The 24,745-nt window shown below is 45.7% G+C and overlaps 3 protein-coding genes across 6 annotated transcripts; 2 read left to right on the plus strand and 1 right to left on the minus strand.

Annotated features, from left to right (window-relative positions):
* Window positions 1-1,689: 1,689 nt before the first annotated feature.
* LOC136507415 (uncharacterized) lies at window positions 1,690-2,517 on the plus strand. The gene has a single exon (XM_066502144.1). It carries the CDS (start codon window positions 1,690-1,692, stop codon window positions 2,515-2,517), a length of 828 nt encoding a protein of 275 aa, XP_066358241.1.
* A 1,004-nt stretch (window positions 2,518-3,521) lies between these two features.
* On the minus strand, window positions 3,522-10,804 carry LOC136508294 (uncharacterized). 4 transcript variants are annotated; one of them, XM_066502954.1, is made up of 6 exons: window positions 10,396-10,804; window positions 9,506-9,618; window positions 9,108-9,195; window positions 7,535-8,986; window positions 4,635-4,827; window positions 3,522-4,323 (listed from the first exon to the last, which is right to left on the minus strand). In XM_066502954.1, the coding sequence occupies exons 3-6, from the start codon at window positions 9,120-9,122 to the stop codon at window positions 3,734-3,736; spliced, it is 2,250 nt and encodes a 749-aa protein (XP_066359051.1). In that variant the 5' UTR covers window positions 9,123-9,195; window positions 9,506-9,618; window positions 10,396-10,804; the 3' UTR covers window positions 3,522-3,733. The 4 variants fall into 4 exon arrangements, with proteins under 4 accessions (XP_066359051.1, XP_066359048.1, XP_066359049.1 ...); XM_066502951.1 differs by having other exon boundaries at window positions 9,506-9,634; XM_066502952.1 differs by having other exon boundaries at window positions 9,506-9,670.
* A 7,134-nt stretch (window positions 10,805-17,938) lies between these two features.
* On the plus strand, window positions 17,939-18,307 carry LOC136507416 (probable GABA transporter 2). Its single transcript, XM_066502145.1, has one exon. The coding sequence runs from the start codon at window positions 17,939-17,941 to the stop codon at window positions 18,305-18,307; it is 369 nt and encodes a 122-aa protein (XP_066358242.1).
* The last annotated feature ends 6,438 nt before the right edge of the window (window positions 18,308-24,745 follow it).

A 24,745-nucleotide genomic window follows, 5' to 3' on the forward strand; every position in this document is an offset into this window, starting at 1 on the left:
CCAAACTTGTGGTGCGAAACGGGCGCGATGCCAAAAAATAATGATGGGTAATTTCATCATTAGCCACTTTTAGCTGCCATTAGCTAGGTTAGAACAGCTAATGTGGGATAATGGGGTTCCCATTAACAGGACTTTTAGTTTGTTTTAGTTTGGACTACTTGATCCTCCATAGCTAAATTTAGCCGGCTAAAGTTTAGCTGGTGGATCGAATAGGACGGGTGCTGTTTGGTTGCACCGCCAGCAACGTTAACGCTGAGGAAACAACTACCAGCAGCAACGGGAAGGGAATTAACTATTTTGCTTTTGGTTTGGTCCACCGGTAGAAATGGGAAAGCAGTTACTAGATGCAAATGCAATCGGCTACCGTCGTTGATTGAGAGTGGACGACTCCCTAAAGGTCTGGATCTATTTCCATGGCATCAGTTCGCATGGTACGTCAAACAAACACCGTGGCATCAGTTCGCATGGTACGTCAAACAAACAAAAACTAACGTAATCTAATGGCGCCATGATCGGATTGCGTCAAAAAATGAACCAACCAAAACAGCACGGTGTCGGCACTTGCTAAAAGGATAGTGATTAGTGAATGTGTCTTCTAATCTTTACTTATACTTACCTTATGCTAGCAATGCTGAAGAGCAGTTCCAGCACAATTTTGGTGATGACGGTGGGGCAGCTGTTTTGACCCCTGAAAGATCCGTGTGGATGGGCCTAGAGCATGTTACCTAGTAGTAGGTACCAGCGGCTACAGATCTCGTACCAAAGCCATGGTATACTTGTTCGATAGCTGTTCGATGGTGTGGGTGACGATGGTATGCCTGCCACCATCACCATTGTACCTCTTCATGCTCCCTCCATCCCTAAAAAAAAGTCGCTATGAGAATCATACTGGTTGAAAATTCTCAACTTTGAATAGGTTTGTAGAAAATGCGTGCAACATTTGTATCTCCAAATAAGTTTATTATGAAAGTATATTCAACGATCTACATAGGTGGATTTGGGCCCCGGGCTGCAGCCCGGGGCGAGGCTCAACAGCTCTGGAAACAAGTTTCACAAAAAAACACGTAAAAAGGCCTAGCAGCCCAATAGCCCCCTCTGATAGGAATACAGCCCTGGCCGCAGCCCGCAGCAAGTGAGCAGCGTGACCCTTGGCATGCTCGTCTCTTTAACTTCGCGCCTCGTTCTTTGCCCCGACTCGTTGACTCCCTCGCGATCACGAGTCGCGAGCGAAGCCGCGGCAGCGCGACGGCGCCCGGTGAATCTTTCAAGGAGTTGGGTTCAGAAATTAGAAGAATGCACAAGGATTCTTTCAAGGAGCATGCTCAATCAATTGATGGCTTTCATAGTAATGCAAGGAAGCGTGCACTTGATTTCAAAAATCAGAGAAAGTGTTGAACATGTGTGGACTGTGACAAGCGCAGCAGAAGAGGAGGCATATAAAGCTCGTTTAACTAGTATGTTAGGCATTGCTAGATTTCTCTAATTATATCACTTCAATTGTCACTACTGTTAGTGCTTCTTGCAAAAGAAAAGATCAACTCCTCCAAAATCACAATGAGCATCTTGTTCAACAATTAGATAGTGGTGCTATTTTTCCTGGGAAAGGGAAAAACCAAGAAACTAGTCTTGCTAGGCCTGGTGATACATGGTGGGGAACACATCACAAAAACATTGGCACGTCTTATGCTCATGTGGGGTTCTGTACTTGAGGTGTTAGAGAATATTAGTGAAGATGGAACTGATGGGGAAAAGAAAACTATTGCATATGGATTGATAACAAGAATGGAGTCATTTGAATTTGTGTTCATATTACATCTTATGATTAGAGTATTGGGGGTGACTCAAGAACTGTCACAATGTTTGCAAAAGAAAAATCAGAACATTGTTCGTGCAATAGGATTGATAGGTTCTGTGATGAGAAATATGAATGCCATGAGGGAAAATGGTTGGGATGATCTTTTTGAAGAGGTAAAAAGCTTTTGTGTCGAAAAGAAGATAGACATTCCTAATATGGAAGATATGATACCAGTTAGAGGTCGTTCCAAATTCCGTGGTGCCAAATTAGTGACACGCTACCATCATTTTCATCATGGGATTTTCAATGTTGTGATTGATCAGATTCTTTGTGAGTTAAACAATCGGTTTCTAGAAAGATCAACTCAACTCTTGAGATGGGTTGCTTGTCTTGATCCGAATGGTTCTTTTGCCAACTTTGAGATAGAGAAATTAGTTGAGCTTGCTGTGATCTATAAAGATGACTTCAGTGATTATGATTGTGTAAAGCTAAGGGGTGACCTTCTTGTATTCATTGATGAAGTCAAAAATGATAAAGATTTTGGCACTTGTACTGATCTTGGTAACCTTGCTGAGAAGATGGTTCAAAGTGATAGACATACACATTTTCCTTTGGTGTATCGTCTCATTGAACTTGCATTGATTTTGCCAGTGGCAACAACAACAGTTGAAAGAGCCTTCTCCGCTATGAATATTATCAAGACCAAATGGAGGAATAAATGAATGATGATTGGATGAATAATAGCATGATATGCTATATTGAGTGGGATTTGTTTGCATCCATTGAAGATGAAAACATTTTGAAGCGCTTTCAAGGCTTAAGAAACCGTAAGATAAATTTGCCACGCGAGGGCCTGAGGTGCGTATTGTTTTAGTACATTTCATTTTATAATGCTATCTTGATATATGAAGAAGTATGAAATTTTAAAAATTATGTAGCGTTAAGCGTGGTGGTTCAAGTGGTGTGAATTCGTGAAGACAGAAGAATCAGACATGGATTTTTTTTATTATGGAAGGCTCTTTGTATTTGGTACTTTTCTATCCTCATCATAGTTCTATGTATCATTGAGCACTTTGAATCGATATCAATCTTTCCTATATCTATTAGTGTACTGTGTACAACGAGCCCCCGTTTATGTTTCTAGATCCGCCACTGACGATCTACCTAATGATACCAATTAAGTACCATAAATATTAATATTTTGTTAAATATATTTGGTCAAAGTTAAAATTAGTTGACTATTTGGAAACCGAGAATGACTTTTTTAGGATGGAAGGAGTATTGCTTTATATGTGCAAGTGCATGTGCAACTCTGCCACTGAACATAAACCCATCCTCCACACGACAATACTTATCTACTTTTGTATTTGTATTATTTGACTTTACTCTATCATAATCATACACATGAGCTGTATATTATATATGCATGTAGGTATGTTTTGTGCGCCATAGGGCATTTGACTGGTGAGACAGAAACTGGACAATTAACTCAGATCCCAAGTATGTACTCTGCAACTGTCGATTACATTACATGTCGAATTCCTATAGGCTTAAGATGTTAGAACCCTCTAATATGTGCTGCCCGTTAGCAAATATTGAATCCTAAATATTTACTAACATCCTCAAACCTGGATGGCGGATAGGTCTTTTTCTAGCTTACATTACTACACACATCAAAGGATCAGATAGTACAGCTTATCAGTACAGAATCCAGAAATACCTGCAGTTTTGTTTTTTGGCCTGTATATTATGCACTCCAGTGTAATGGCATGATACATAGCTCCTATTATAACCAGAAGAAAAATGCAGCATATGTGCACTTGAAAAGCCGTTACATACTTCAGCATAATTTGCTTGAAGTTTGGGCGAACCCCATGTTGCCATAGTATTCTGCTACCATTGCGAAGTTCTTAGTTAGGTCCTCATGAAACTACCAACTCATCCCAGGAAGTCCACTATGACTTCTTCCAAGAGGTCGCCATGTAACATCCTAGATATCTGCTTCCCCATCATATTGCTGTCGTTGCCTACTTCCAGCCAGTTTGTATCAAGAACCATCTCATCAGGATTCCCTGTGACACAATCTTCCCGCTGCCTAACAATTGTCTGCCAAACCTTCTCAACAGGTCCTTCAGGGCCGCAAAGAGCTACACGGTGTCTACTAGGCTGCACCCACAGGTGCACATCAACACATGGTGCAAGGACCTCGGAAAGGATTGAATTCACGAGGTCGAACAGAAGCCTCCTCTCAGGTTTTGCCCATGTGGTGATTTTGTTGTACTTCCTCTCAAGCCTATCAAAGACACGAGGGCCAACAGGGCAACCAGGCAAGTACCATGACTTGCAGATGAGCTGCCAGTCAGCAACTATGATACCAGAGCATATAAGTATGTCAAGGAGATATGAGAAGTCCCAGTTTTCCTCGACCTGAAATGCTTCCAAAGATTGGTAAAATGAATGGTCTTCATCATCACTTGACATGGTAACTTCAGATTCATTGTGATATTGATGGCCATCTCTTTGTTTCTCTACATCAAAGGAAAAGGAAGCTTCCGTTAAGAAAATCATGAAGCTGAAAACTTATGAAAGATCTGTTTTAGGACTTCTGTCACACACTGTACTCTCCAGTTTTGGCACATCCTAAATTTGTTTAGAATGTTTTATTTTACCGTCAGTTACAGATTAGGATTGAAAAATCACTATCTAAATATTCTTGTTACCTACAATGAGTGGGTAAGGTGCAAAAATTATAACCTTGATTCAGAAATTATTTAACCTTAAAAGTACATATGACTGCAGTGCAGGTTTTACTGGGAAAGGTTAAGTTTGCCTCACTTACTAGCCATCCCTTGCAAGTCATCATAATTCAAACATCCTGGAAAACAAATATCATCATCAATTGGAGGCTCAAGGATGGACACTGGGCTTGGTTGCTCAACCTCTTTTGAGCCTTTACAAGATTTTGTACCATCAGTATGATCCGAAACAGATATTGATTCATCCTCGTGACAACGGAAAGGCAATGTTGTCACCTAAAACACATTGGGAAACAATTGGATGAGTAATCGAGTATACAGCGGATACTTCGAAATTTAACATGAGCACAATAAACAATGAACTAATAAGACCTAAAATAGGTTATCTTTTATGTTTAAGGTTCCAAACATATCTCTACTACTAAAAAGACCGAACTGGACCCGTCCACTACACGTGGTGAAGCCGAGCGCGTCACTCTGCATCTCGCTGTTCTTTTTTGCACCGACATGTGGGCCTCGCCCATCCTCAAGCTACCAGATTCCCGCCGAGCCCGGCCCCATCCGATGACCTGCCCTGCCCCCGCCGCCTCCATGTCCCTCTACAGTCGACGCCGCCAGACCGCCACGCCTCCTCCCAGACTTGCCTCACTCCCTCCCTGTCCTCCCGGCTAACGCCGCTGCCCTCCGCAACCCCGCATCCCGCAGCCGCTACTTCAAGCCGCCGCCACCATCAAATGCCAGGTGTGCTGAGGTCTTCGTCAGTCCCTTCGATAGGTCTTCGTCGGGCCCTTCGCCGGCTGCCGGATCTCTCCATCTGAGGGTAAAATCAACCTCTCCTCTCCGTGATTGCAGTTGCAGGCACAAACCAACCGTTCGGGTACGGGTTCATCTTGGAGCACCGCGCCATCGGTGTTGGCGGCGAACTCCGCATCAGGATCCATCGCTCGGGTGGACTCATCAAGGGCCGGTGGTGACGAAGGAGACATGGCAACAAGCTCATCGAGGCCTGGGAGATGAGGCATCAAGAGGTTGGTTGGGGACTTGAATAAATTCATTTCCCCGTTCGTGTTGCTTTGTCTGATTAATAGGATTGCACATGAATACCTTTTGAGTTCCTTGGTGTTGCTTTGGCTGGAATGCATATGGACAGAATCTCTGACCAAATTCCAGTGCCTTAGGGTGCTGCGTTTGGCTTGTAACTGCTGTGGGATTGGACTGATTTTTGAGGCCAGAGCCTTGCCAATGGTCGAAGAGCTACAGCTGTTGTTTAGCCCTCAGCAGATGCTCTCTTTAAATGGTGGTTTTGATTTTGGGATCCAGATTCTCTCCTCACAGATATTTGTTGAGTGAGGCTAGCATCAGCAGTTTGCTGAGGGCTAAGGCCAGTCTCAATGGGGATTGGGGAGTTTCATGACACAGTTACCAAGACTACCACGTACCACATCAGCTTTTGTGTTAGCAACTCTGACAACAGGTTTCATCTAGATGAAACTCTATCTCTCTCTTCATAATTAATCTGCCAACTCAGCAAATTTGTTGATGTGTCACAACATTAAATGAGAATGAAACTCCTCTGAAACCCTATTGAGACAGGCCTAAGTAACATCTGTAAATGCAGATCTTGAGCTCACTTCACACATTGACCTCACTTCACACACATGCAGTTTCTGAAATTTCAGCACAAAGTTTTACTTAACCTGTCATATTCTGTCAGCTAAGACAAAAAAAAACGAAAAACAAAACTGTGTAAAAGGGCACTGATGATAATCTAGGAGGCAGCAATTCATCCGAGGCGAGCAGAGCCGCCCCTCCCTCCTGAGTTTCAGATGGTGGATGGGAAAGGAATCAAGGTAACCCTCCCTCCCTCCCTCTAATGCGAGTTTCAGCTGGTGTATGGGAAGGAATCAAGGTAATTAACATTAATGCATGTCTCTTCAGTCTTTGAGACCCTGTTTTTGTTCGCTAATACATATAACCATAATACTGCGATCTGCTATCCCAGAATAAAGTCAAGATTGTGCTGATTACTAACTAGAATGGAAATCTAAGTATATTCTTGTGAGGGACATTAACATATTCCACCATTTCAGGTTTTCAGCAACAGCACTTGTTCTTACAGAGATTATTGGTATGACGATTTTGAATACAAGTGAGTTCAAAAGGGCAAGAGCTACTATGGGCCATTGGTTGCAGGATTACATGATGAAGCCGTGCATTGAATATTGTAGAAACTCATATTATCTTTGTATATGGTCAGCATGACCATATCTACATGCAAAAACTTATTTGTTTACACGTGCAGTCATTCTATTTTTGTACATGCTTAATTATGCTCTGAATTCAACCAATGGTATTACCTTTTGTGTCTTTATTACGAACGAATTGATTTGTTTGATGTTAAAAAGATAAAACTTTGAGGAAGGGGATTATTGAATGAATGTATGCATTGCACCAAAATGACTACTGAAAATTTGAATAAAGTGTTTTTGATCAAGTTAATTCATAACAGCATCATCAAAGTGCATATATGATTATTGTCCCGCGGCAACGCTTGACTACTGAAAATTTGAATAAAGTGTTTTTGATCAAGTTAATTCATAATAGCATCATCAAAGTGCATATATGATTATTGTCCTGTGGCAACGCACAGGTATTCATCTAGTTAATAGATAAGAACCGCACGTCCTCAAAAAATAAACATTACCAACTACTCTCCAGCATAAAAAACAAAAACAAAAAAGGCATCACATCAGCTTCATCAGAATTAATAAAAGAGCAAAGCATGAAAACTTACTACCATTAAAAATTATCAGAACATGAAGCATATCTACAGATTGAAAATGCAAGATTTGTATGTGAGTTTATAGTAGATGATTTCAACTTCTAATGGTAACTATAATTAAGTGAGCATACAAGTAAATTATCCTCAGGTACACTCCCTTCCTTTTTGGTTCTCTAAATTGATGGATGCAAAGACACATACCCGTTGTTTCCTAGAAACCTGCAAGTTGAACCCAGAAGCTTCAGATTCAGCTGGTTGTTGCATTAAGTCTTCATCTGTTGTGAACAATACTTTCTCATTTAAGCAATCAGGAGTTGAAAAGTTGTCTGCTGTCAGATTTTGGAAACAGCAAGCATTGCTCAAGTGAGCTTCACTGCCACTGCCAATTTGCTTCAGCAGTCTTGGTTTATCCCGGAAAGAATCAAACCGACACTTCCCATTGTTGTAAATATTGGATATATTTGAATTATTTTTACCCTGAGAGGAGCCTTCCGAGCAAGAATTTCTGTCCGTTGAGCTTCGGATAGATTGCAGAGGTGCATGCTTTGGTAAAACTATAAAGCATCCATCCTTGCTATGACCATTATCGCGGTCAATCATATTACGTCGAATTGGAGCACGTGAATCTGAATTTAGCTTCAGTCTTTCAGAATCAGACAGAGCAAACATTTCTGCAAGAGTTTTCGAACCAACAGCAGATTCTGCATTCCGGCGTATTTTCAACAGCGCGCTGTTTGATGATGACCTGTTAGTTTGCCTAAAGTTATCATTACCACAAGAATACCTCTGAGATGATCCAAGACAACTCGCATCAGTATTGCCAAACTGATGAACTGATGCTTCCTGTCCAATTTGCAGTGGATCAATGGGGTCACTAGTCAAGAATCTTTCTTTTCTAATTCGAGGCACATTATTATTTTCAGTACTTAATATATGTTGCCAATCTCTTCCATTCTTCATTACAGGAAACTCAGATTGCTTATGTTTCATGCCTCTCCTGCAGTTCTTATTGACAGGAGAAAGGTATGGAATGGAAAAAACATTTTCTGGATCATGCCCTTTTTCCAAGCATGGTGGTTCCAGAACTACAATGCTGTTGAAATCTTTGTTTTTTCCTCTTGAGAAAAGGCTGAAATTGCTGAGTGAAGAATTGGCTAAACCCACAGGGCAAGTCCTGCAAACACTTGATGTATCTTTCCCATACTGATAATTTGCAGAATAGTTCATGTCATGAGGGCGCTTCTCAAATAAAGGATTATTTATTTCCACTGAGTTCAAGCGACCCAAGCCATCTGTGCAATCCACATGACAATTATGTGTATCATCTCCGTAGAGTGTTTTTGATGGCATAAGCTTTTTTAATCTTAGCGCTCTTTGTTTCAAGCTTGGCAAGCCTTTTGGAAAATGATGGGACCTCTCTTTTGTGACAGCCTCTGGTGGCTCCTCTGACACTTCAAAAACATCCTTAAATTCTTGATGCCGACTATTGACCACATTAGAAGGTGGCAACACATCAATTCCCATCAGTTTTGCAATTACACTTGGTGATGAACGCCTTTGCTCTAGTTCGTGCAATACGTCCTTTCCAACAAGTATTTTTGTTTGACAGCTGCTAGTTCTTCGTGGCCTGCACTCCTTGTATCTGTTGCCAAGCTACATAAATTCGAGAAAATTATTGACAAGCATAGATTTTTCAGAGCTTCAGTTCTGACAAAATACCGATATTGAAACTAGTGCGATTGTAATTATTAATTAACAACATCAAGCAACTCACTGAAATTTGTTCCATCTTGAAGTATCAGTATAGTGAGGATCAAATGTGAGTAAATATTGCTACATCAGCTGGAGGAAGGGCTTGGCGCCTGCATATATTAATGGAAAAAAAACTGTGATGCCTTGAAACTATATGATGATGAAAATATATATAAAGAATACACACAAGATGGAGCACGAGACTTAACAACAACAACAAAGCCTTTAAGTCCCAAACAAGCACGAGACTTAACACAGAGGACTTAATATATGTCATTTTTGCTACAACATGACTTAATTATAAAGGTTGGTTATTAAACTGCGATTATAACTCAGACACTAGTCCTGCTGCTATTATTTAGTTCGTGATTCAGAAAAGATCCATGAAGGGCGGGCCTAGTGCAAGTGGTAGAGTCTTACCGCTTGTGACCGGAAGATCCCGGGTTCGAGTCGCGGTCTCCTCGCATTGCACTGGCGAGGGTAAGGCCTGCCACTAACACCCTTCCCCAGACCCAGCACAGAGCGGGAGCTCTCTGCACTTGGTACGCCCTTTATTCAGAAAAGATCCATAGAACAATCTCATAGCTTGTTACAGTGGTCAGACCCCAAAAAGAAGAACACAGCAGGTCACAAGGAGCACAATTGTGGCATTAATAGTAAGCAGCACGAGCAAATCCACAGCCACCTAGTTCAAATTTGCTTGTTGATTTGATGCATAAGAACAAGGATAGGCTTCGATATTTTCAGAGAAAAAAATCTTTATCCCCCAAGTGCTTCCCTAGAAAAAACAAAATATCCCAACCCCACATAACACCGAAACAAAACAATAAGTCCTCTTCGTCCTCCCTAGCCATTTGACTTCGTTTCTAGGTCGATGAGCTGAGAACGATGGCAAGGTCATGCTCAAGAACTCCGCCCCCAACAGCTACTCCCACGAGCAAAACGCTTTACTGAATGGATGGCTAGTTAGGAAACCAAACATTATGAGCAATAGTCAATAGAGGCTGGTAGATCTTAAGATGGTACACAGTTTCTGGTCCAGGACAATTTGACCAATGTAATACCCGCACTGGAAGAAATTAAACTGATGCCAAGTTGACAACAACAGTAAGTCCACGAAGCATTCGATAGAGGCATCACCGCAGTGGCGGATCCAGGATTTCAATGTTGGGTATTCTCAAGGCAAAGAAAGTACTTAGTTGAAAGATACGAAAAGTTCACACAAGTAAAAGGTACATATAGTTCAGACTAGAGATTTTTCATAACAAAGAGAAATTACAAAAGGGGAATGAGGAATTTGAGATCTTTACCTCTCTCGGCGCCGGCTGTAGATCCGCCACTGGCGCTTGAGCAGCCGGCCGGCGGCGGGCTCCTGTGCTGCGCCCCGGCCTCGCTGGCGCTGCCCCGGAGGCCGCCCTTGCCGAGCGGCGAGCGCCCGTTGCGCCTGCGCGGCTGCGCCGTTCCCGCTGGACGGCCGAGCACCGAGGGTGGAGGGGGAGGGCGACGACCAACGGCCAAGCCAGCACGAGGCACGAGCAAGGCCGGATCCGGTCGGGGCGAAGCCGTGCTGGGGTAGGCGGCCACCGTCGGTGCCTCGGCGGGGCGGCGGGCTGTGTGGCGCGGCGTCTGCGTCTCTGCGACGGGCGGACGGGAGAGTGGAGACGGTCCGGAGTCAGGCTGGTTGCGGTCGCGCGTCAGGGAGAGGAGAGAATAGGACCAATGCTCAACGTCTGGGAGATGGGCCATTGGGCCAGCCATTGGAAAACCCATATGAGCAGCTGAGATGAAGATTAACGCTTAACCATATACTCTCACACTCTCTCTCTCTCTCTTGTCAAAAAACCATACTCTCTCTATAAATATATTATTATATGTATATAATGTGTACTGTTGGCAAAATCATTGGGTATATCTCGGAATATCGGGACACCCACTATAGATTCGCTAATGCATCACCATATCAGAAAATAGAGAGAAAGGCTATGTTTGGTAGAGATTCTTGAGCAGCTTTAAGAAGTTGTTCTGGACATGAGGCTACCAAATGAGCTCCGGCAACTAGCTCATTGGGTGAACCTCGCCAAAACATGCCAAGCCAGAGACGCAAGAGATTGAGGAGCTAAAAAATAGCTTTCATCGGCTCTTCCCTTTTCACGCGGGATGAACACCGATACGCAACCTGCGGCGGAGAAGAAGCCCGAGCGATGATAGGCGGGGTGAGGTGACGCAGGAGGCATAGAGAGAGGCGCGGGGCGGTGGAGGAGGAGGCGCGTCATTGCGAGAGGTGTGGAGAGAGTGGCAGGGCAACGAAGCAGGAGGCGCGGTGAGAGGGGGTGGTGTTGTTGTTGGAGGCCAAGCAGGAGAAGTAAGCGCGAAGAAAAAGTGTGGCTAGAGCTGCAAGTGGGGAGAGGAGCAACGGGACAAGGGAGGGTGAAAAATAAATAAAATAAGAAAATAGAGAAGGAAAAAGAAAAAGAAAAAATAAGGGTATTATAGACATTTCACATTCCTCGTTCTTGTATATTATGAGAAATTGTTTTATCAAACATTTTACCAAAACAAAACAATTCCACTTCTGCAGTTGTTCCACAAGCTGAAGCCAAAAAAACTACTCCACTTGTTGTACAAAAAAAAAGCCATCAGCCCTGCAAAAGGGAAGACATAAAATTGGTGTGCCTTTTTTTGTGCACGATTATGATGGCCTTTTTCACAAAATCTATTTCTCAAGGCATGCCGTGCGTTACAAGATTAAGCTTGGGAACCACACACTCTTTGAGCACACATCAAACCAAAGCATAGGCAAGAAGAGCTCTCACCTCAACCACTCTGGAGCGCATAGCGAGCAGCAGGACTCGGTCGATCCCCAAGGGGATGAGGCTCCCAGCTCAGGCAAACCTCTCCCACGGGAGGAGGAGAAACCACAGGGAGAAAGCGCCAACCACCCAACAACTTCATCATCGCTCCTCGAAATAGCGAGAACGGTAGCCAATTCGCCGGAGAAGCGCAATGCGGCCAAGATCCTCCCAAGCGGCGATGAGCGACACATGTGCCAGAGAGCAATCGTGGGTGATGGCAAAGCTTTGGGCCTGTTCGACTGCTATAAAAAACAGTTGCTGCAGCCATTTGCAGTAGTTGCTACTTTACCACAGCCAATGAGGCCCTCTCCTACACTTTCTACTCTTTATTATTATTGTCGGGTTCATAAACCCGGGGTCTCTCGTGGACCTGTTTTCCAGCAAAAACTCGGCCTAGCAGACAACGTTGCAAACGACACGTAACTCTTAGGCCGGCCAAAAAACCTAACGACAGGCTAGAAGGGCGATCCAGTCTCCGACCGGAAGGCCTGGCCAAGGAGGAACGACGCTCGCTTCCGACTCTAGCCCGCCTCTCCGACCGGAAGGCCTGGCCATGGAAAGGACGACGCTCGCTTCTGACTCTGACTCGCTTCTCTGACCGGGAGTACACCGAACCTCTGCTTATAGCTCTTCTCCGACCAACGCGGTCGGAGCCGACTGGGAAACAACCTAACGGCGACGCCCGCTCGGTAAGAACCCAAAAAGTCAGGCGGAGCAAGTAAGGCAGGGCGCTGAAGTCAAATCGCAGTACCAAGGACCGTATCCTGCACGCCTGCAGGACAGTACTGTCAGGTCATGTCAGAAGGGTACTTTATAATCTTCCAGACGTGTCAGAACACGAACAGTGTTATGGGTGTCGACATTTGTCCTACACTATGGTAGACGCTGATATTGGCCATACCAGAAGAACACGATGGAGCCTAACACTTGCATCTAGGCGTCAACAGTATTGTGGACGCTGACAAACCGCCTTATACCCAACGGCGTGGGCAATAAGACTAGGTAGCACTCACACTCTCTCTTATAAAGCCACCCCCTTCATCTATAAAAAGGGATGCTCTCTCTCCAAAGGAGGAGGATTCATTTTTCACATAGACAACGATTCGGGCGATTCAGACAACTGATTCTGATTCTCTCTGTCTGGCTCTAGAACTCTAAAGCCAAATAGAGCGTACGTTCGAACACCTAGCGCAGGTTGGAGCTCCCGCCACTCTTGGGCCTTCGGTCTGGAGTCCGACCAGACCTCTGATACCCCCATCTTACTCCCTCTCGTTTGTAACCCCACAACAACCTAGGCTCAGGAATAAAGTCACCGACCGACTCAAACTGGACGTAGGGCACGTTGCCTGAACCAGTATACACTCTGTGTCATTGAGTACTAGGCCACATCCAATCACAACGTACGCCAAAACAACAAATATTTACTAGTTGATCACTTTTCGCACCGATAATTATTTATTTATTATTATTGTTATTATTATTATTATTATTGTCGTCGTCGTCGTCGTTATTATTACTATTATTATTATTTAATGAGTATTTACATTTTCTTTGAGCAAATTTAACGAGTGTCTACTGGTTGGATTCGGGAGGAAGGGGAGGGGAGGGGAGGGGAGGGAGAAAAAGATGAGAGCAACAAGCAGCAGCCTACTGGGCCTACAAGGGAGTGAACCCACCTGCTAGTGGAACAAGCCGGATCACGCAGACGCAGTGGTACGGGAGGGAGGCGGGAGGCCCGCCCGATGCACGTTGGCTGACTTAAGCCTCATTTGGCAAAGCTGGTAGAAAAGCTGGTTTTTTTTTTGTTTCTAGTTTATTTTAACTCCGGCTTATAAAATGGCTTCACGCTACCGTGTCTCGATTTACGTAAAATAGATGAAGCCGAAGCCGACATAAGCCATGCCAAAGAGGTCCTTAATTGGCGGCTTTAGATGAACTGATTAAATGCGAAGGCGTTTCAGTTTTTCTCAACTCCCACCCGCGGAAGGTACACAGATCGTTGCCACATCTCGGACCGTCAAGCTACGCGGACGTCATCATTCATAAGGCGCCAAGTTTGTACAGTAGGGATGCTTAGTGTACGCGTAGCTTTTTGAGTGCTGCATGACACCCTTGTTGGAGTCTTTGAAGGGGGATCAACGTATAAACTAGAGGGTGCAAGCATACCCACTCCAAAACCAAAAAAAAAACAATTATGCTAAAAGCCAAAGAACAATTAATATGGTCAAAATTTCACCATATACATACCTGCACGATAAAAAAAACTTGTAGGTGCAGCAATCCTATTTGTGGGTTTTGGTGATATATATAATGACAATGTATATAAAAAAGATAAAGATGTTTCATGCACTTTAGTTATATATTAATGTGAAAAGTTTGGTGAAAGAAGTTTGGTTTGTTTACAAATTTATTTGAACCATTTGAGTTTAGAATGTCATACTATTAATTATTAAGAGGGATCTCATTAGTTGCAGGCGTCCTCTCCTAAAGTTTAGTCCCTATCAAATCGGATGTTTGGACACATGCATGGAGTATTAAATATAGACTCAAAAATAACTAATTGCACAAATTACGACTACTTTGTGAGACGAATTTTTTAAGCCTAATTAGCCTATGATTTGACAATGTGGTGCTACAATAACATGTGCTAATGACGGATTAATTAGGCTTAATAAATTGGTCTCTAGGCTTAATAAATTTGTCTTGCGGATTATTGAGAACTTATGCAATTTATTTTATTATTACTATCCGAACCCGATACGATACCCTTAAACTTTAAACTTTAGCTCTTGGATTTAAACACCACCTTGTTTATGCACGGCAGCGACTACTACTGGATATGTGGACTCGTGGAGCGCTCCAACAACGAGAATCACGAGCCGCAACTGCAGCATACTGTGCCTTGGAATCAAACGTGCATGGGCAAGCTTAGAACGCACACTAAGTCATTGCCCGATGGCTAATATCGGGTATACTTGTCCATACGGTCTACCTGAAAATCTTTCTAGAGAGACCTAGCTATCTTTCTTTCGTTACGATACTCGGCATGAATTGCCTGAATTATCATCTTTAGAATAATATGTGCGGTGTGCCCCATGAGAGAGCCAACGCTGCGCTATATCTGCAAGGCGTGCGGATCGAACCTGCAGCGAACACGCTCCGCTCCTAAAAATTTGCAAAGGGTTGGAGCATTCTATGGGAAACACGTGATTTGCCGAGTGCAAAAATCTTTGCTAAGTGCTAAATTTTAGATACTTGATAAAGATCTGCTTTGCCGAGTGCCGCACTCGGTAAAGACCTACACTCGGCAAAGGCAGACACTTAGTAAAGATTGGTAGGGGCCTAACGACATCCAGCGACGTCCTCTTTGTCGAGTGCCCCCCGTTTGGCACTCGACAAAATATTTTTTTTTTGGTTTTTTGCCACCAATTTTTTTTGAAACTTTAGTACACTACCACAAACAACATGTTTAAATTTGGGATATTTTTATTGCCTTTTGGCATATTTCTATAGTTTATTTTGTTTTGTTGAATTTTTTCAGAAAATGTAAATTTGAACTGTAGGTGCATCGAATAATGGATTACATTCGTTCAAAAAATGTTATCCTTGTTTCTTAGTGTAAATTTAGGCTAAATCCAGGAACTATCTCGAATTTTCGATCAACGTGCTCACGGGGCAACGCCGTCAACTTGCGTGGGAGTGGTTTTTTAATTGTATAAAATGCGAACGAATTCCGAAAATCATGAAACTTGTCGAGTTATCGCCAAATCGTATGCGTATGCCGTGGAAAAAATTTGAAAAAGTTTCGACCACGTTGTCATGTACGATGCTCACAAACCAGGACATCTGCATATGGCAACTTTTAATGGATTCTAACCTATTGCCTTTTTATGTAGGAGAAGGACCCGTGGGAGGGACTCGGCGACCCCGATCGTCTTCGTTGGCGCTGCTAGTCTGCCTGCACCGCATCGCCTCACCACTGCACCAACACGCCACTGCCCCGCTAGCCTGACTCCACTGCCACCCTAGGTATACCCCCTCCTCCTTTGCATGCATGTTTTATATGGTCACGTAGCCCAGTTAGGCGTCTCCCATTCGAAAGAGATACGGTCGGAGGTATGTAGATCTTTGCATATCTGCGACCGTATCTCTTTCGGATTGTCCACGTACCCGTGGATTATCCACGTATTTTGGACAGCCCGCGGATGCGTAGATGAGATTAGTTTCTATGGTTCGCTTTGGTCCGAGACAGACTTTCGGCATCACCTCCCTGTTGTTCTCCGGATACACACTCTCCCTTATAAGACGTGTATCGGGAGAACAGCGGGGAGGTGCTGCCTATGTTCCCATCCTCGCCGAGATTCGAGCAAGGAGCACGAGCTCCTCCCTCCCCATACGCTCTCAGTAGCAGAGCTCACAGCAGCAGATGGCGGAACTCTAGGTTAGTACTGTTTTATTCGTCGTTCATTGCTTTTACACATCTACCTTGCCTTTGCATTATTTAAACATTGCGGGTGGAATGTTGCAGGCCGACTTGCGGAGGTTGGAGGCCCAACAGGCGGCCCAGGCGGAGGCCCATCGGCTGGAGATGGAGGCTGTACAAGCCCAGAGGGCGGCCGAGGCGTAGAGGCTGCAGGACATGTTCAGCTTCATGGCGAACCTTCAGGCCTTGCCAGGTGTGGTCGTGCCCCAGTCGCTGCTCGCTCCAGTTGTGGCTCCTCCGCCTCCTGTAGGGACTCCGGTGAGTATATATAGTTGTTTATTCCTTTAGTTTGTGCGGCCCTCCTAAGATACTCATGAATTCGCTTCTCCTTTGTGCAGCCACAGTCGGCGGGTTCGAACCCGACTCCTCAAGGTGGCCCTTCTCCACAGGCCGGGTGGCCAACTGGCCCTCCTCAAGGTGGCAGTTCACACTTCGGGTGGGGAGGCTGGTAGTAGGTACCGTTTATTTGTTTCTTTTCATGTTGCATAGACTTGTGTTACACTTAGCCTTATGTTGGACTACTACTAGAGACATATATATTGTGATGGATATTATCATGGATGATGCGAATATATGTGATGGATTATGGACAATGGATTTGTATGTGATGTATTATGGATGGTGGATGTGTATGTGATGGGTTATGGATGTGTATGTGATGGAATATGGATGTGTATGTGATATATCCTGTGCTGTGTGTTGATATATATGTGATTTCTTTGTTTGTGCTGATGGAAAGCAAAAAACCAAAAAAATAGCATTTTTCCCCTCTTTGCTGAGTGCCGTGACCATGGCACTCGGCAAAGCTGGGAAGCAGAGACCCAATTTCCTAGCTTTGCCAAGTGCTAGAGCCATGGCACTCGGCAAAGATTTTTTTTAAAAAAGAAAAAAATTCTTTGCCGAGTGCAAGAGTATGGCACTGGGCAAAGAATTTTCAAAAAAAAAAATTCTTTGCCGAGTGCCGCTAAGGTGACACTCGACAAAGAGGCCGTCAGAGTTGACGTCGGATTTTTTTTGCCGAGTGCTGATGTGACACTCGGCAAAGGCTTTACCGAGTGCCCGATATGTGGCACTCGGCAAAGAAACCTTTGCCGACGGGTTCTTTGCCGACTGCTCTTTGCCGAGTGCGGCACTCGTCAAAGCCTTTGCCGAGTACAACAGGGGCTTTGCTGAGTGCCCTAAGCACTCGGCAAAGAGCCCGTCTGCAGTAGTGGCGGATCGACCCCAAACAAAAAAGGTTACGCTAGGGTCACGATGCCATCGACCCTGGGTCGACCCGAACCGAACCTCGCTGCCATTCGCTAACTATTGCAATGACCTCAAAGTCGAGGACTCCACCACAGACCTCATGGACATGATCCGACGACAGCGCTGCACTTACGTCCAACGTGCTGCAGAGCCTAATGCCGGACATGGACCCATCCCTGATGGCTGGCGCCCACGTGACTGCTCGGCCTCGCCGTCGTCCTCGCCCTCCTCTAGCTCCTCGTCGTTGCGCTGGTGTACACGTACGAGATCATGGAGAAGAGCTCAGTGGACGCTGTGCGGGGCCGGTTCTCATGCCAGAACATGGCGTCCCAGTTCACGCTGCGCCCAGCGTACGTCGCGGCGTGCGCACTCATGGCTGCGGCGCTGCCCTTCTTCGGCGACATCGTCGGCGTGGTGGGCACCGTGGGATTCATCCCGCTCGACTTCGTCCTCCCCGTCGTCATGTACAACGTGGCGCTCGTGATGCCCAGGTGCTCGCCCGTGTACCTGGCCAACGTCGCCATCATGGTCGTCTTCATCGGCGTCGGCATCGTCGGCGCCGTAGCGTCCGTGCGGAAGCTCGTGCTCGATCTCGATGCTGGCGAGTTCAAGCTCTTCAGTGACAACGTTGTGGGCTGATGATATATGATTAGTGCTAGAACATCGTGTACTGATCAGTGGTTTAGCAGGACAGCAGCTTTGGCAGCTTCTAGGTACTCGAATAAGGGGCGGTTCACCCACGGGTCACAGGAGCGAACAAAAGGAGAGGTGCGGTTCGACCCTAACCCTGCTAATGATTGCCACGGGGCGGCGGGTCAACAAAAGGGTCGCCTCGACCCACACCATTTGCAGCTTGACGCTGCGCTTCCATCCGAGCGGCCGAGGGTCCCTCCTTACTCTTTCTCAACGCTCTCTTTAAGAGCCAATGGCCCCTCTCTTCCAATTGAAAACGCTCTTTCCTTCCCTGATAATCGGTTCACAGTGGCGAGGGACGCTACATTTAGTAGTGGGGCATGGCGCATCTAGCAAGACAAACCTGGTTGTCACTAGGCAAATTTAGAACATACATTGGCCTGTATAAGTTTTCCATACTCCCTCTATCCGGTAATAAAGTGCATATAATCATTTAAAAATTAAACTCAAATATAAGGAATCCTAGGGACATAAATCATGTTGAGGAAACCAAATTCCAATGTACAGTGGGCATGTGCTCTACTCCCTCCATCCTGTAATATAGTTCATTCTAGCATTCAAAATTTATCCTCAAATATAATGCATTCTAGAGGACAAAAACCAATTTTGCATTAAATACTTTTCATTTATCAACCAATCACCATTAATCATGTTAATGATAGCATCTGATTAGGAAATAAAATGAGGGTACACGTGCCTTTTATGTTCTCTCTTAATTTGTCTTAAAATTTCTATAATGTAGTATATTACAGGACAAAGGGAGTAGTGGATTGACAAACACATCGCTACTATAGAAAGGTCATCATAGCCGGTTATAAACCCCATATCACTATCGGTTTTGGCTCTCGGTAATGAATTATCGGTGGGGATAATAAATTATCACAACCAGAACCAGTTAATATTACCAACCTATAGTGACGAGGATTTCTAGAAATACTAAAATTAGAAAAAAATAGAAAAAATGTTTTAATCCCGAGAAGCCCTCACTAGCCAGGTGCATGATCGCATTGTTGTGATGAAGATCTCGCTAGGGAGGGGGACACCGTCTTCTAGGGCGGCGCTGCCTCCTCTAGTGACGAGGCGGGTGGCTTCGAGCACCGTAGAGCCATAATCACACTTGACGTGCTCCCTTACCTAGCACGCTAGCTATCGTCAGTTTGTCACTATGGCAAGCATTGTTGTTTGTCGAAGGTCAAGAGTGTGGGTCTCCGGTGGCTTAGGTACTAAGAACACGAGAGAAGACACGACAATGTATCCTGGTTCAGGCTTTAGAGGCCCTACGTCCATCAGTGAGTAGTTCTTTGTATTTGAGAGCACCCAAATCAGGGGGTTACAATGAAGGAGAAAGAAAGTTTGGTAGGGGATCGCTCTGTGCTATGCTATGGCTCGTCGGCGATGAGATTTCTTCCCTAGCGAGTAAGGGAAACACTCCTCTCTCTTACTAGGTTGCTGGTAGGGAGGAACACTCTGCTGTTCATCTCTGTTGCCCTGTTCTCGGCCCAACTCGACTGCTCAGCCTCCTAGTGAATGAGGGAAAGGAGAAGATCCTCCCTACTATGGGAGCCGACCTTCCTCTTATATTCTGAGGAAGGTCGGGTACAAGGTGGTTTGGAGGCTATAATCTATAGCCTTCATGCACCAAGGTCTAGGAGGGTGTTGCTGTTGTGTGGATGGACCTCAATGTTGTCATGTAGTTAGGGGAGTCGTGGGCACCTCCTGATGTCGCTACAGCCCTGGCGCTTGATCGCTATGGGCTGTCTGCTGTGTATCAGTCTCCACCAGGCCAGCCTTCTCGAGGCTTCCTTGGCGGTGAAGGCATCCTAGCTCATGGGAGATAACAAGCGGGCCTAGGAGCCCCACGCCCCTAGAGCCGGTGGAGTGGCTTGTCTTGTTGTGTGATGCCATTTGCGTGACTTTGTCAGAGGAGTGGCCAACAGCGCCCCGTTCCTGTTGGTAGACTCTTAGGGCTCAGATGCTTGGCGGGCTAGCCAGCGCTTAGCTGTTGGCTAATGATCAGGACATCGGTCATTGGCTTGGCCACTAGCTTAGGCTGGGATCGAGCTATGGTCAGGCTTGGGCTTCCGTCGGTTGGGAGCTTGGGACCTTGCCATGCCCCCGAGCCCTGAGAGTCAGCGGTGGGCAAGCTCGGGCTCTACCGCACATTGACCAAAGGATACGCATGAGTGTACCCGATGGTTATAGCCCCCAAGGCCCCTAGTGATCCTAGAGAGATCAGTTGGGCATCTATCGGTCAGGAGCCTTTCTCCCAGAGACTTAACATTCCCCTATGTTTGACTCTCATCAACGCCCATGACGGGTCACATCCCGCCTCACAATTCATGCCACTATGTGATGACGCAGCATCTTCCGCATGCTCATCCTAGCATAGGATTCAAGGGGACATGCCTCCCCTCGAGCCCTTCGCGTAGGACCTTCGGACCAGATCCATGCATCCAAAGCACCACGGTCAGTCATCCATTAGATCAGTGTCGCATGGCATGGTGGTTCTCCCCTCGATCACGGGGCACGGAGCAGCGCTGCACGTGTGCGCATTAACTGGACCCATCGGTGTGTCGACCAAGGGTCACCAAAAGACTGCACCGAGCATTAGTTGGAAGGGCGCATGGAGAAACCACCCTACCCACTAACAAGCAAGCCCCATGATGGCCTCGGGGGCTACACCAGCCCCTCTGCCAAGAATTCTAGGACCCGACCATTGGGTGCCCCGTTATTGCTCCCCGAGCACAACAAGGATCAGAGCAGAGGGCACTGAGCAATGGGCCTAACGGGCCACCCGAGGCCAAGGCATAGAATGCACCCAGCCATCGCAAAGGGCAGGCTGAGCCTAGGAGGCCTATCACCGAACCCTCACACGGGCATTGGACACCTATTGATGGATTGGCATCGAGCCAGGGCTTGACGCCATAGTCACTTGACCCATGGTAGGCGACGATATGCATGGCACACCACGTGGGCCTAGAGCTGGCGACTCCCCGATGGTTCAGCCAGGGCCTCGTTCGGGCCTCCTCATAGAATGTTTGACCTCAACATTGTTCGGCCTAGAAGCCACATGCACGCCCAAAGGCTCAGGCCCACCAAGAAGGGCGTCTGACCTAAGATAGCAGAGACTATGTCCATCCCGGTCAACCCGATCACCAAAGGTCAGATTCAAACCCTCGTCGCCTTCTCAAGTTCGACCTAGAAGGTCACGAAGGGCCTAGGGGCTCCTAACGAGAGTCAAACATAGGGGTATGCTAAGTCCTTCGGAAGGAGGAGCTGACCAATGCCCCTCCCCCTGACCGATCTCACAGATCCCCCGGGGGCTATACCTATCAGGTATGCTCACGCACACCTATTGTCTGCTCGTTCAATGGGCGTGAGGCTCTGTAGGCTGCTCCTTCAACAGGGTTATGCAACCGACGTGACACAACAGGACAAGAGGCTTCACCAAATCCAAGGGCAAAGGTCTTCAGGGCCCACTCGTTAGCCCCTCCAGATGGTGGCTCCTTGATAGCCAAGGAAGCCTCGAGAAGGTTCACCAGGGGGAGGCCGTGCCATAGCAGACAACTCCTAATGGTCAAGGGCCAGAATGGTGGCATCAGCACTAGGAGGTGGTTGCGGCTCTGCCGACTCCTCCTTAAGCGACAAAGCGAGGTCCATGTTGGCGGTGCTTAACTCATATTTCTTCCGCCAACATTTAAACAAAATAAAACAAATATGAATGCCAAAACTTAGAATTACGGTTTACAACTCATATTTTCCACTAGTTTTGGTATATACATGTTTTGTAGAGCAATACGTGAAAACACACCAAAATGCGCAACCAAGAAGGCGTATTCAAGCAAAACAGAAGCAAAAGCCCATTCATACTCCACATCAGGGCCGAGCACAAGTGTAGGAGAAGACTAGGTCCAGCCAAGAGCCCAACGCCAAAGACGATGGCCAGCCGCACAGCCCATGGTGCGGCCGCACCACCCCAAGCTCTGCCTAGCCCTACCTTTCTCTGGCAGTGCATTCAATGCACGGGGAGGCGGTTGCATGCGGTGCTTCCTAAAATACCTGAGCAAACCGACCATCCTCAAGCTATAAAAGGAGGCCCCCTCTTCACATTTGTATCAATATACACATTGAAGAAGAAGAAGAAGGGTTACACACATTCTATTAGCTTCTAGCTAGACTAGAGTAGGGAGTGAGAGAGGAAAGAGTTAGAGGAATAGCAGAGTAGCGGTGCCCTCTACTTCTTGTACTCGGCGAGCCTAGTACATCGAGTGGTTGGAGTGCCAAACTTGTTGGCTCCCTCTACACTTATACCTCTACGTTTGTCTTACTACTTGGAGTGAGAAGTTCGTGTTCATCTTTTGATATTGAGCACTTAAGTAAGTTATCTTTGTTCTTACAAGCTTGTGGGTTCGTCGTTCATCCCTAAAGCGAATACTCTAGTAGATGACTCCTGATAAAGATGAAAGTTCCTGGCCAACACTAGAGTAGTAACGGTTAGCATAGACGTGGTGTCTAAGCTACATGTTACCTTCATTTGCCTCATATCCCCCGATTGAGGGGTAGGCGGCAGGTGGTGACAACTCTGTCCATCTTTTGTAATCCCCCATGTTCGGATATGGCATAGAGCTATAGGCCGGCAATGCTTGGCAGATCAAGTGTTCACCGGTGACCGAAGCAAGTCTATAGTAGCAAATTTATCTTCTCTTAAGATCCCAAATCATTAGAAGAACCTCACTACCCAAGTTACCCCTCTTCCAATTCTTGTTAGGTAAACTAGTCAAGAGACTACTTACACCTCTATTCCTCGTGGAAATACGATACCCTAAATACCACCGGGTGAAGTGCTACAACGGTACTTTCGTGTGCTCATGGACTTTTATGCTTACGCTAAGAAGTACCAACAAGCATTTCTAGTGCCATTGCTAGGGAACAGTTGCCGTTTTAGTCTTCGAACCTAGTTTGCCCATGTATCCTTTGTTTTTACCTTCTTTTCTTTTTATTCTTCTCCAATGGAGCAACCTACCATTCAAAACCTTTCTGCTCCTAAGGATGAGTTCGTAGAACCACCACAATCCTCGAAGCCAATCACATGTTCTAGTTACGAACTTCACCCTGGCTTTATAGCCTTGGTTCGGGAACAAGCCTTCTCAGGGTTAGATTATGAAAACCCCTATCATCACCTAAGGGAGTATGAGGTGCTCTGTGCTTGCCTGACCATTTCAGGCATGTCATAAGAAACACTTCGATGGAAGTTGTTTCCTTTCTTACTTGATGAGAGGGTGAAGCAATAGTATGCCCACAATGTAGGGAAGGTAGCTGGCGATGGGGAAGAGCTAAGGAATAGATTTTGTCTTGCGTTCTTCCCTATATCCCGAATCGCTGCCCTACGACAAGAGATACTCTACTTCCAACAAAAAGAGAAGGAAACCATAGGAGCAGCTTGGGACAGATTCTCAATTTTAACGAGATCTGGCCTAGACTTGTCTATACCCAACCATGTGCTTTTACAGCATTTTTTGTTAGGGCTTAGCAAGGAATCTGCCCTAAGCTTGATATAGCTCCCGGAGGCTCGTTTACCCATAAAACCATGGCAGAAGGAGAAGCTCTCCTAGACCGCATTCTAGAGAACTCTCCTCCATTAGAACCCCTCCATGTAGAGCCCGATCTAAGCCATGAGAAAGTCTCTTCGGCTAAGGCCGAACCCATAGCATCCATAGGGAGACCCTCACCCGAACTAGAAGATCCGGAGGAAGGTTTCCAACCTTCGGACCTTCCATTTTTTGAGGATGACCTTTTCAAAGAATTCAGAAATACCTCAGAGTACTCATGCCAAAAGAGGCCACCAGTTCTACTCACTCCTCTTGAACCATTAGACAAAGAATCTCTTAGAGAGTCTATCAAGGAGTTGACCGCTAACTTGAGTAGTGAATGGGTGGAAGAGGCAGAATGTTCTTCTAAAGAAATTCATATTCACATCCCTCCTTCAACAATCCGCTGCAAAGTTCTTGGAACAATGGTGGATGTGCTTTACTCACCCACTGTAGGAGCAAATTTGATGTTTGTATCTTTCGTATCTACCGATTTTGGCAATGAACCCCTTGCTCCAACAAACAAATCTCTTAGAAATAATCCACGGTCAATCCTAAAAGGACATGGAATTCTGCACAACACCACAATTCATCATGATGATGCTGTAATGGCTCTTGATTTCCATGTCTCTGATATTCAGGACTTCAACATCTTAATAGGGCATCCCCTAGAAAAATTCTTCATGGACCCACCAAAAATAGGGGATTTGGACGTAAAGTTGGGGAGAGATACTTTTTCCATTCCTATCACTCGAGCTAAAAACTTGGTGGCAGAATCTCTCCCCCATTTTGACCT

The sequence above is a fragment of the Miscanthus floridulus genome, chromosome 15 (genome assembly GCF_019320115.1).
Source record: "Miscanthus floridulus cultivar M001 chromosome 15, ASM1932011v1, whole genome shotgun sequence".
In the NCBI taxonomy this organism is placed as follows: Eukaryota; Viridiplantae; Streptophyta; class Magnoliopsida; order Poales; family Poaceae; genus Miscanthus; species Miscanthus floridulus.

Bases quoted from the DNA above. Each gene is read 5' to 3' on its own strand.
- LOC136507415 (XM_066502144.1), top strand. From the start codon at position 1,690: ATGTGGGGTTCTGTACTTGAGGTGTTAGAGAATATTAGTGAAGATGGA.
- LOC136508294 (XM_066502953.1), bottom strand. The intron at 4,828-7,534 runs GTATGTGTCTTT...AATGTGTTTTAG, and splicing joins AGGTTTCTAGGAAACAACGG to GTGACAACATTGCCTTTCCG. The intron at 4,324-4,634 runs GTAAGTGAGGCA...CCTTTGATGTAG, and splicing joins TGACTTGCAAGGGATGGCTA to AGAAACAAAGAGATGGCCAT.
- LOC136507416 (XM_066502145.1), top strand. From the start codon at position 17,939: ATGGAGAAGAGCTCAGTGGACGCTGTGCGGGGCCGGTTCTCATGCCAG.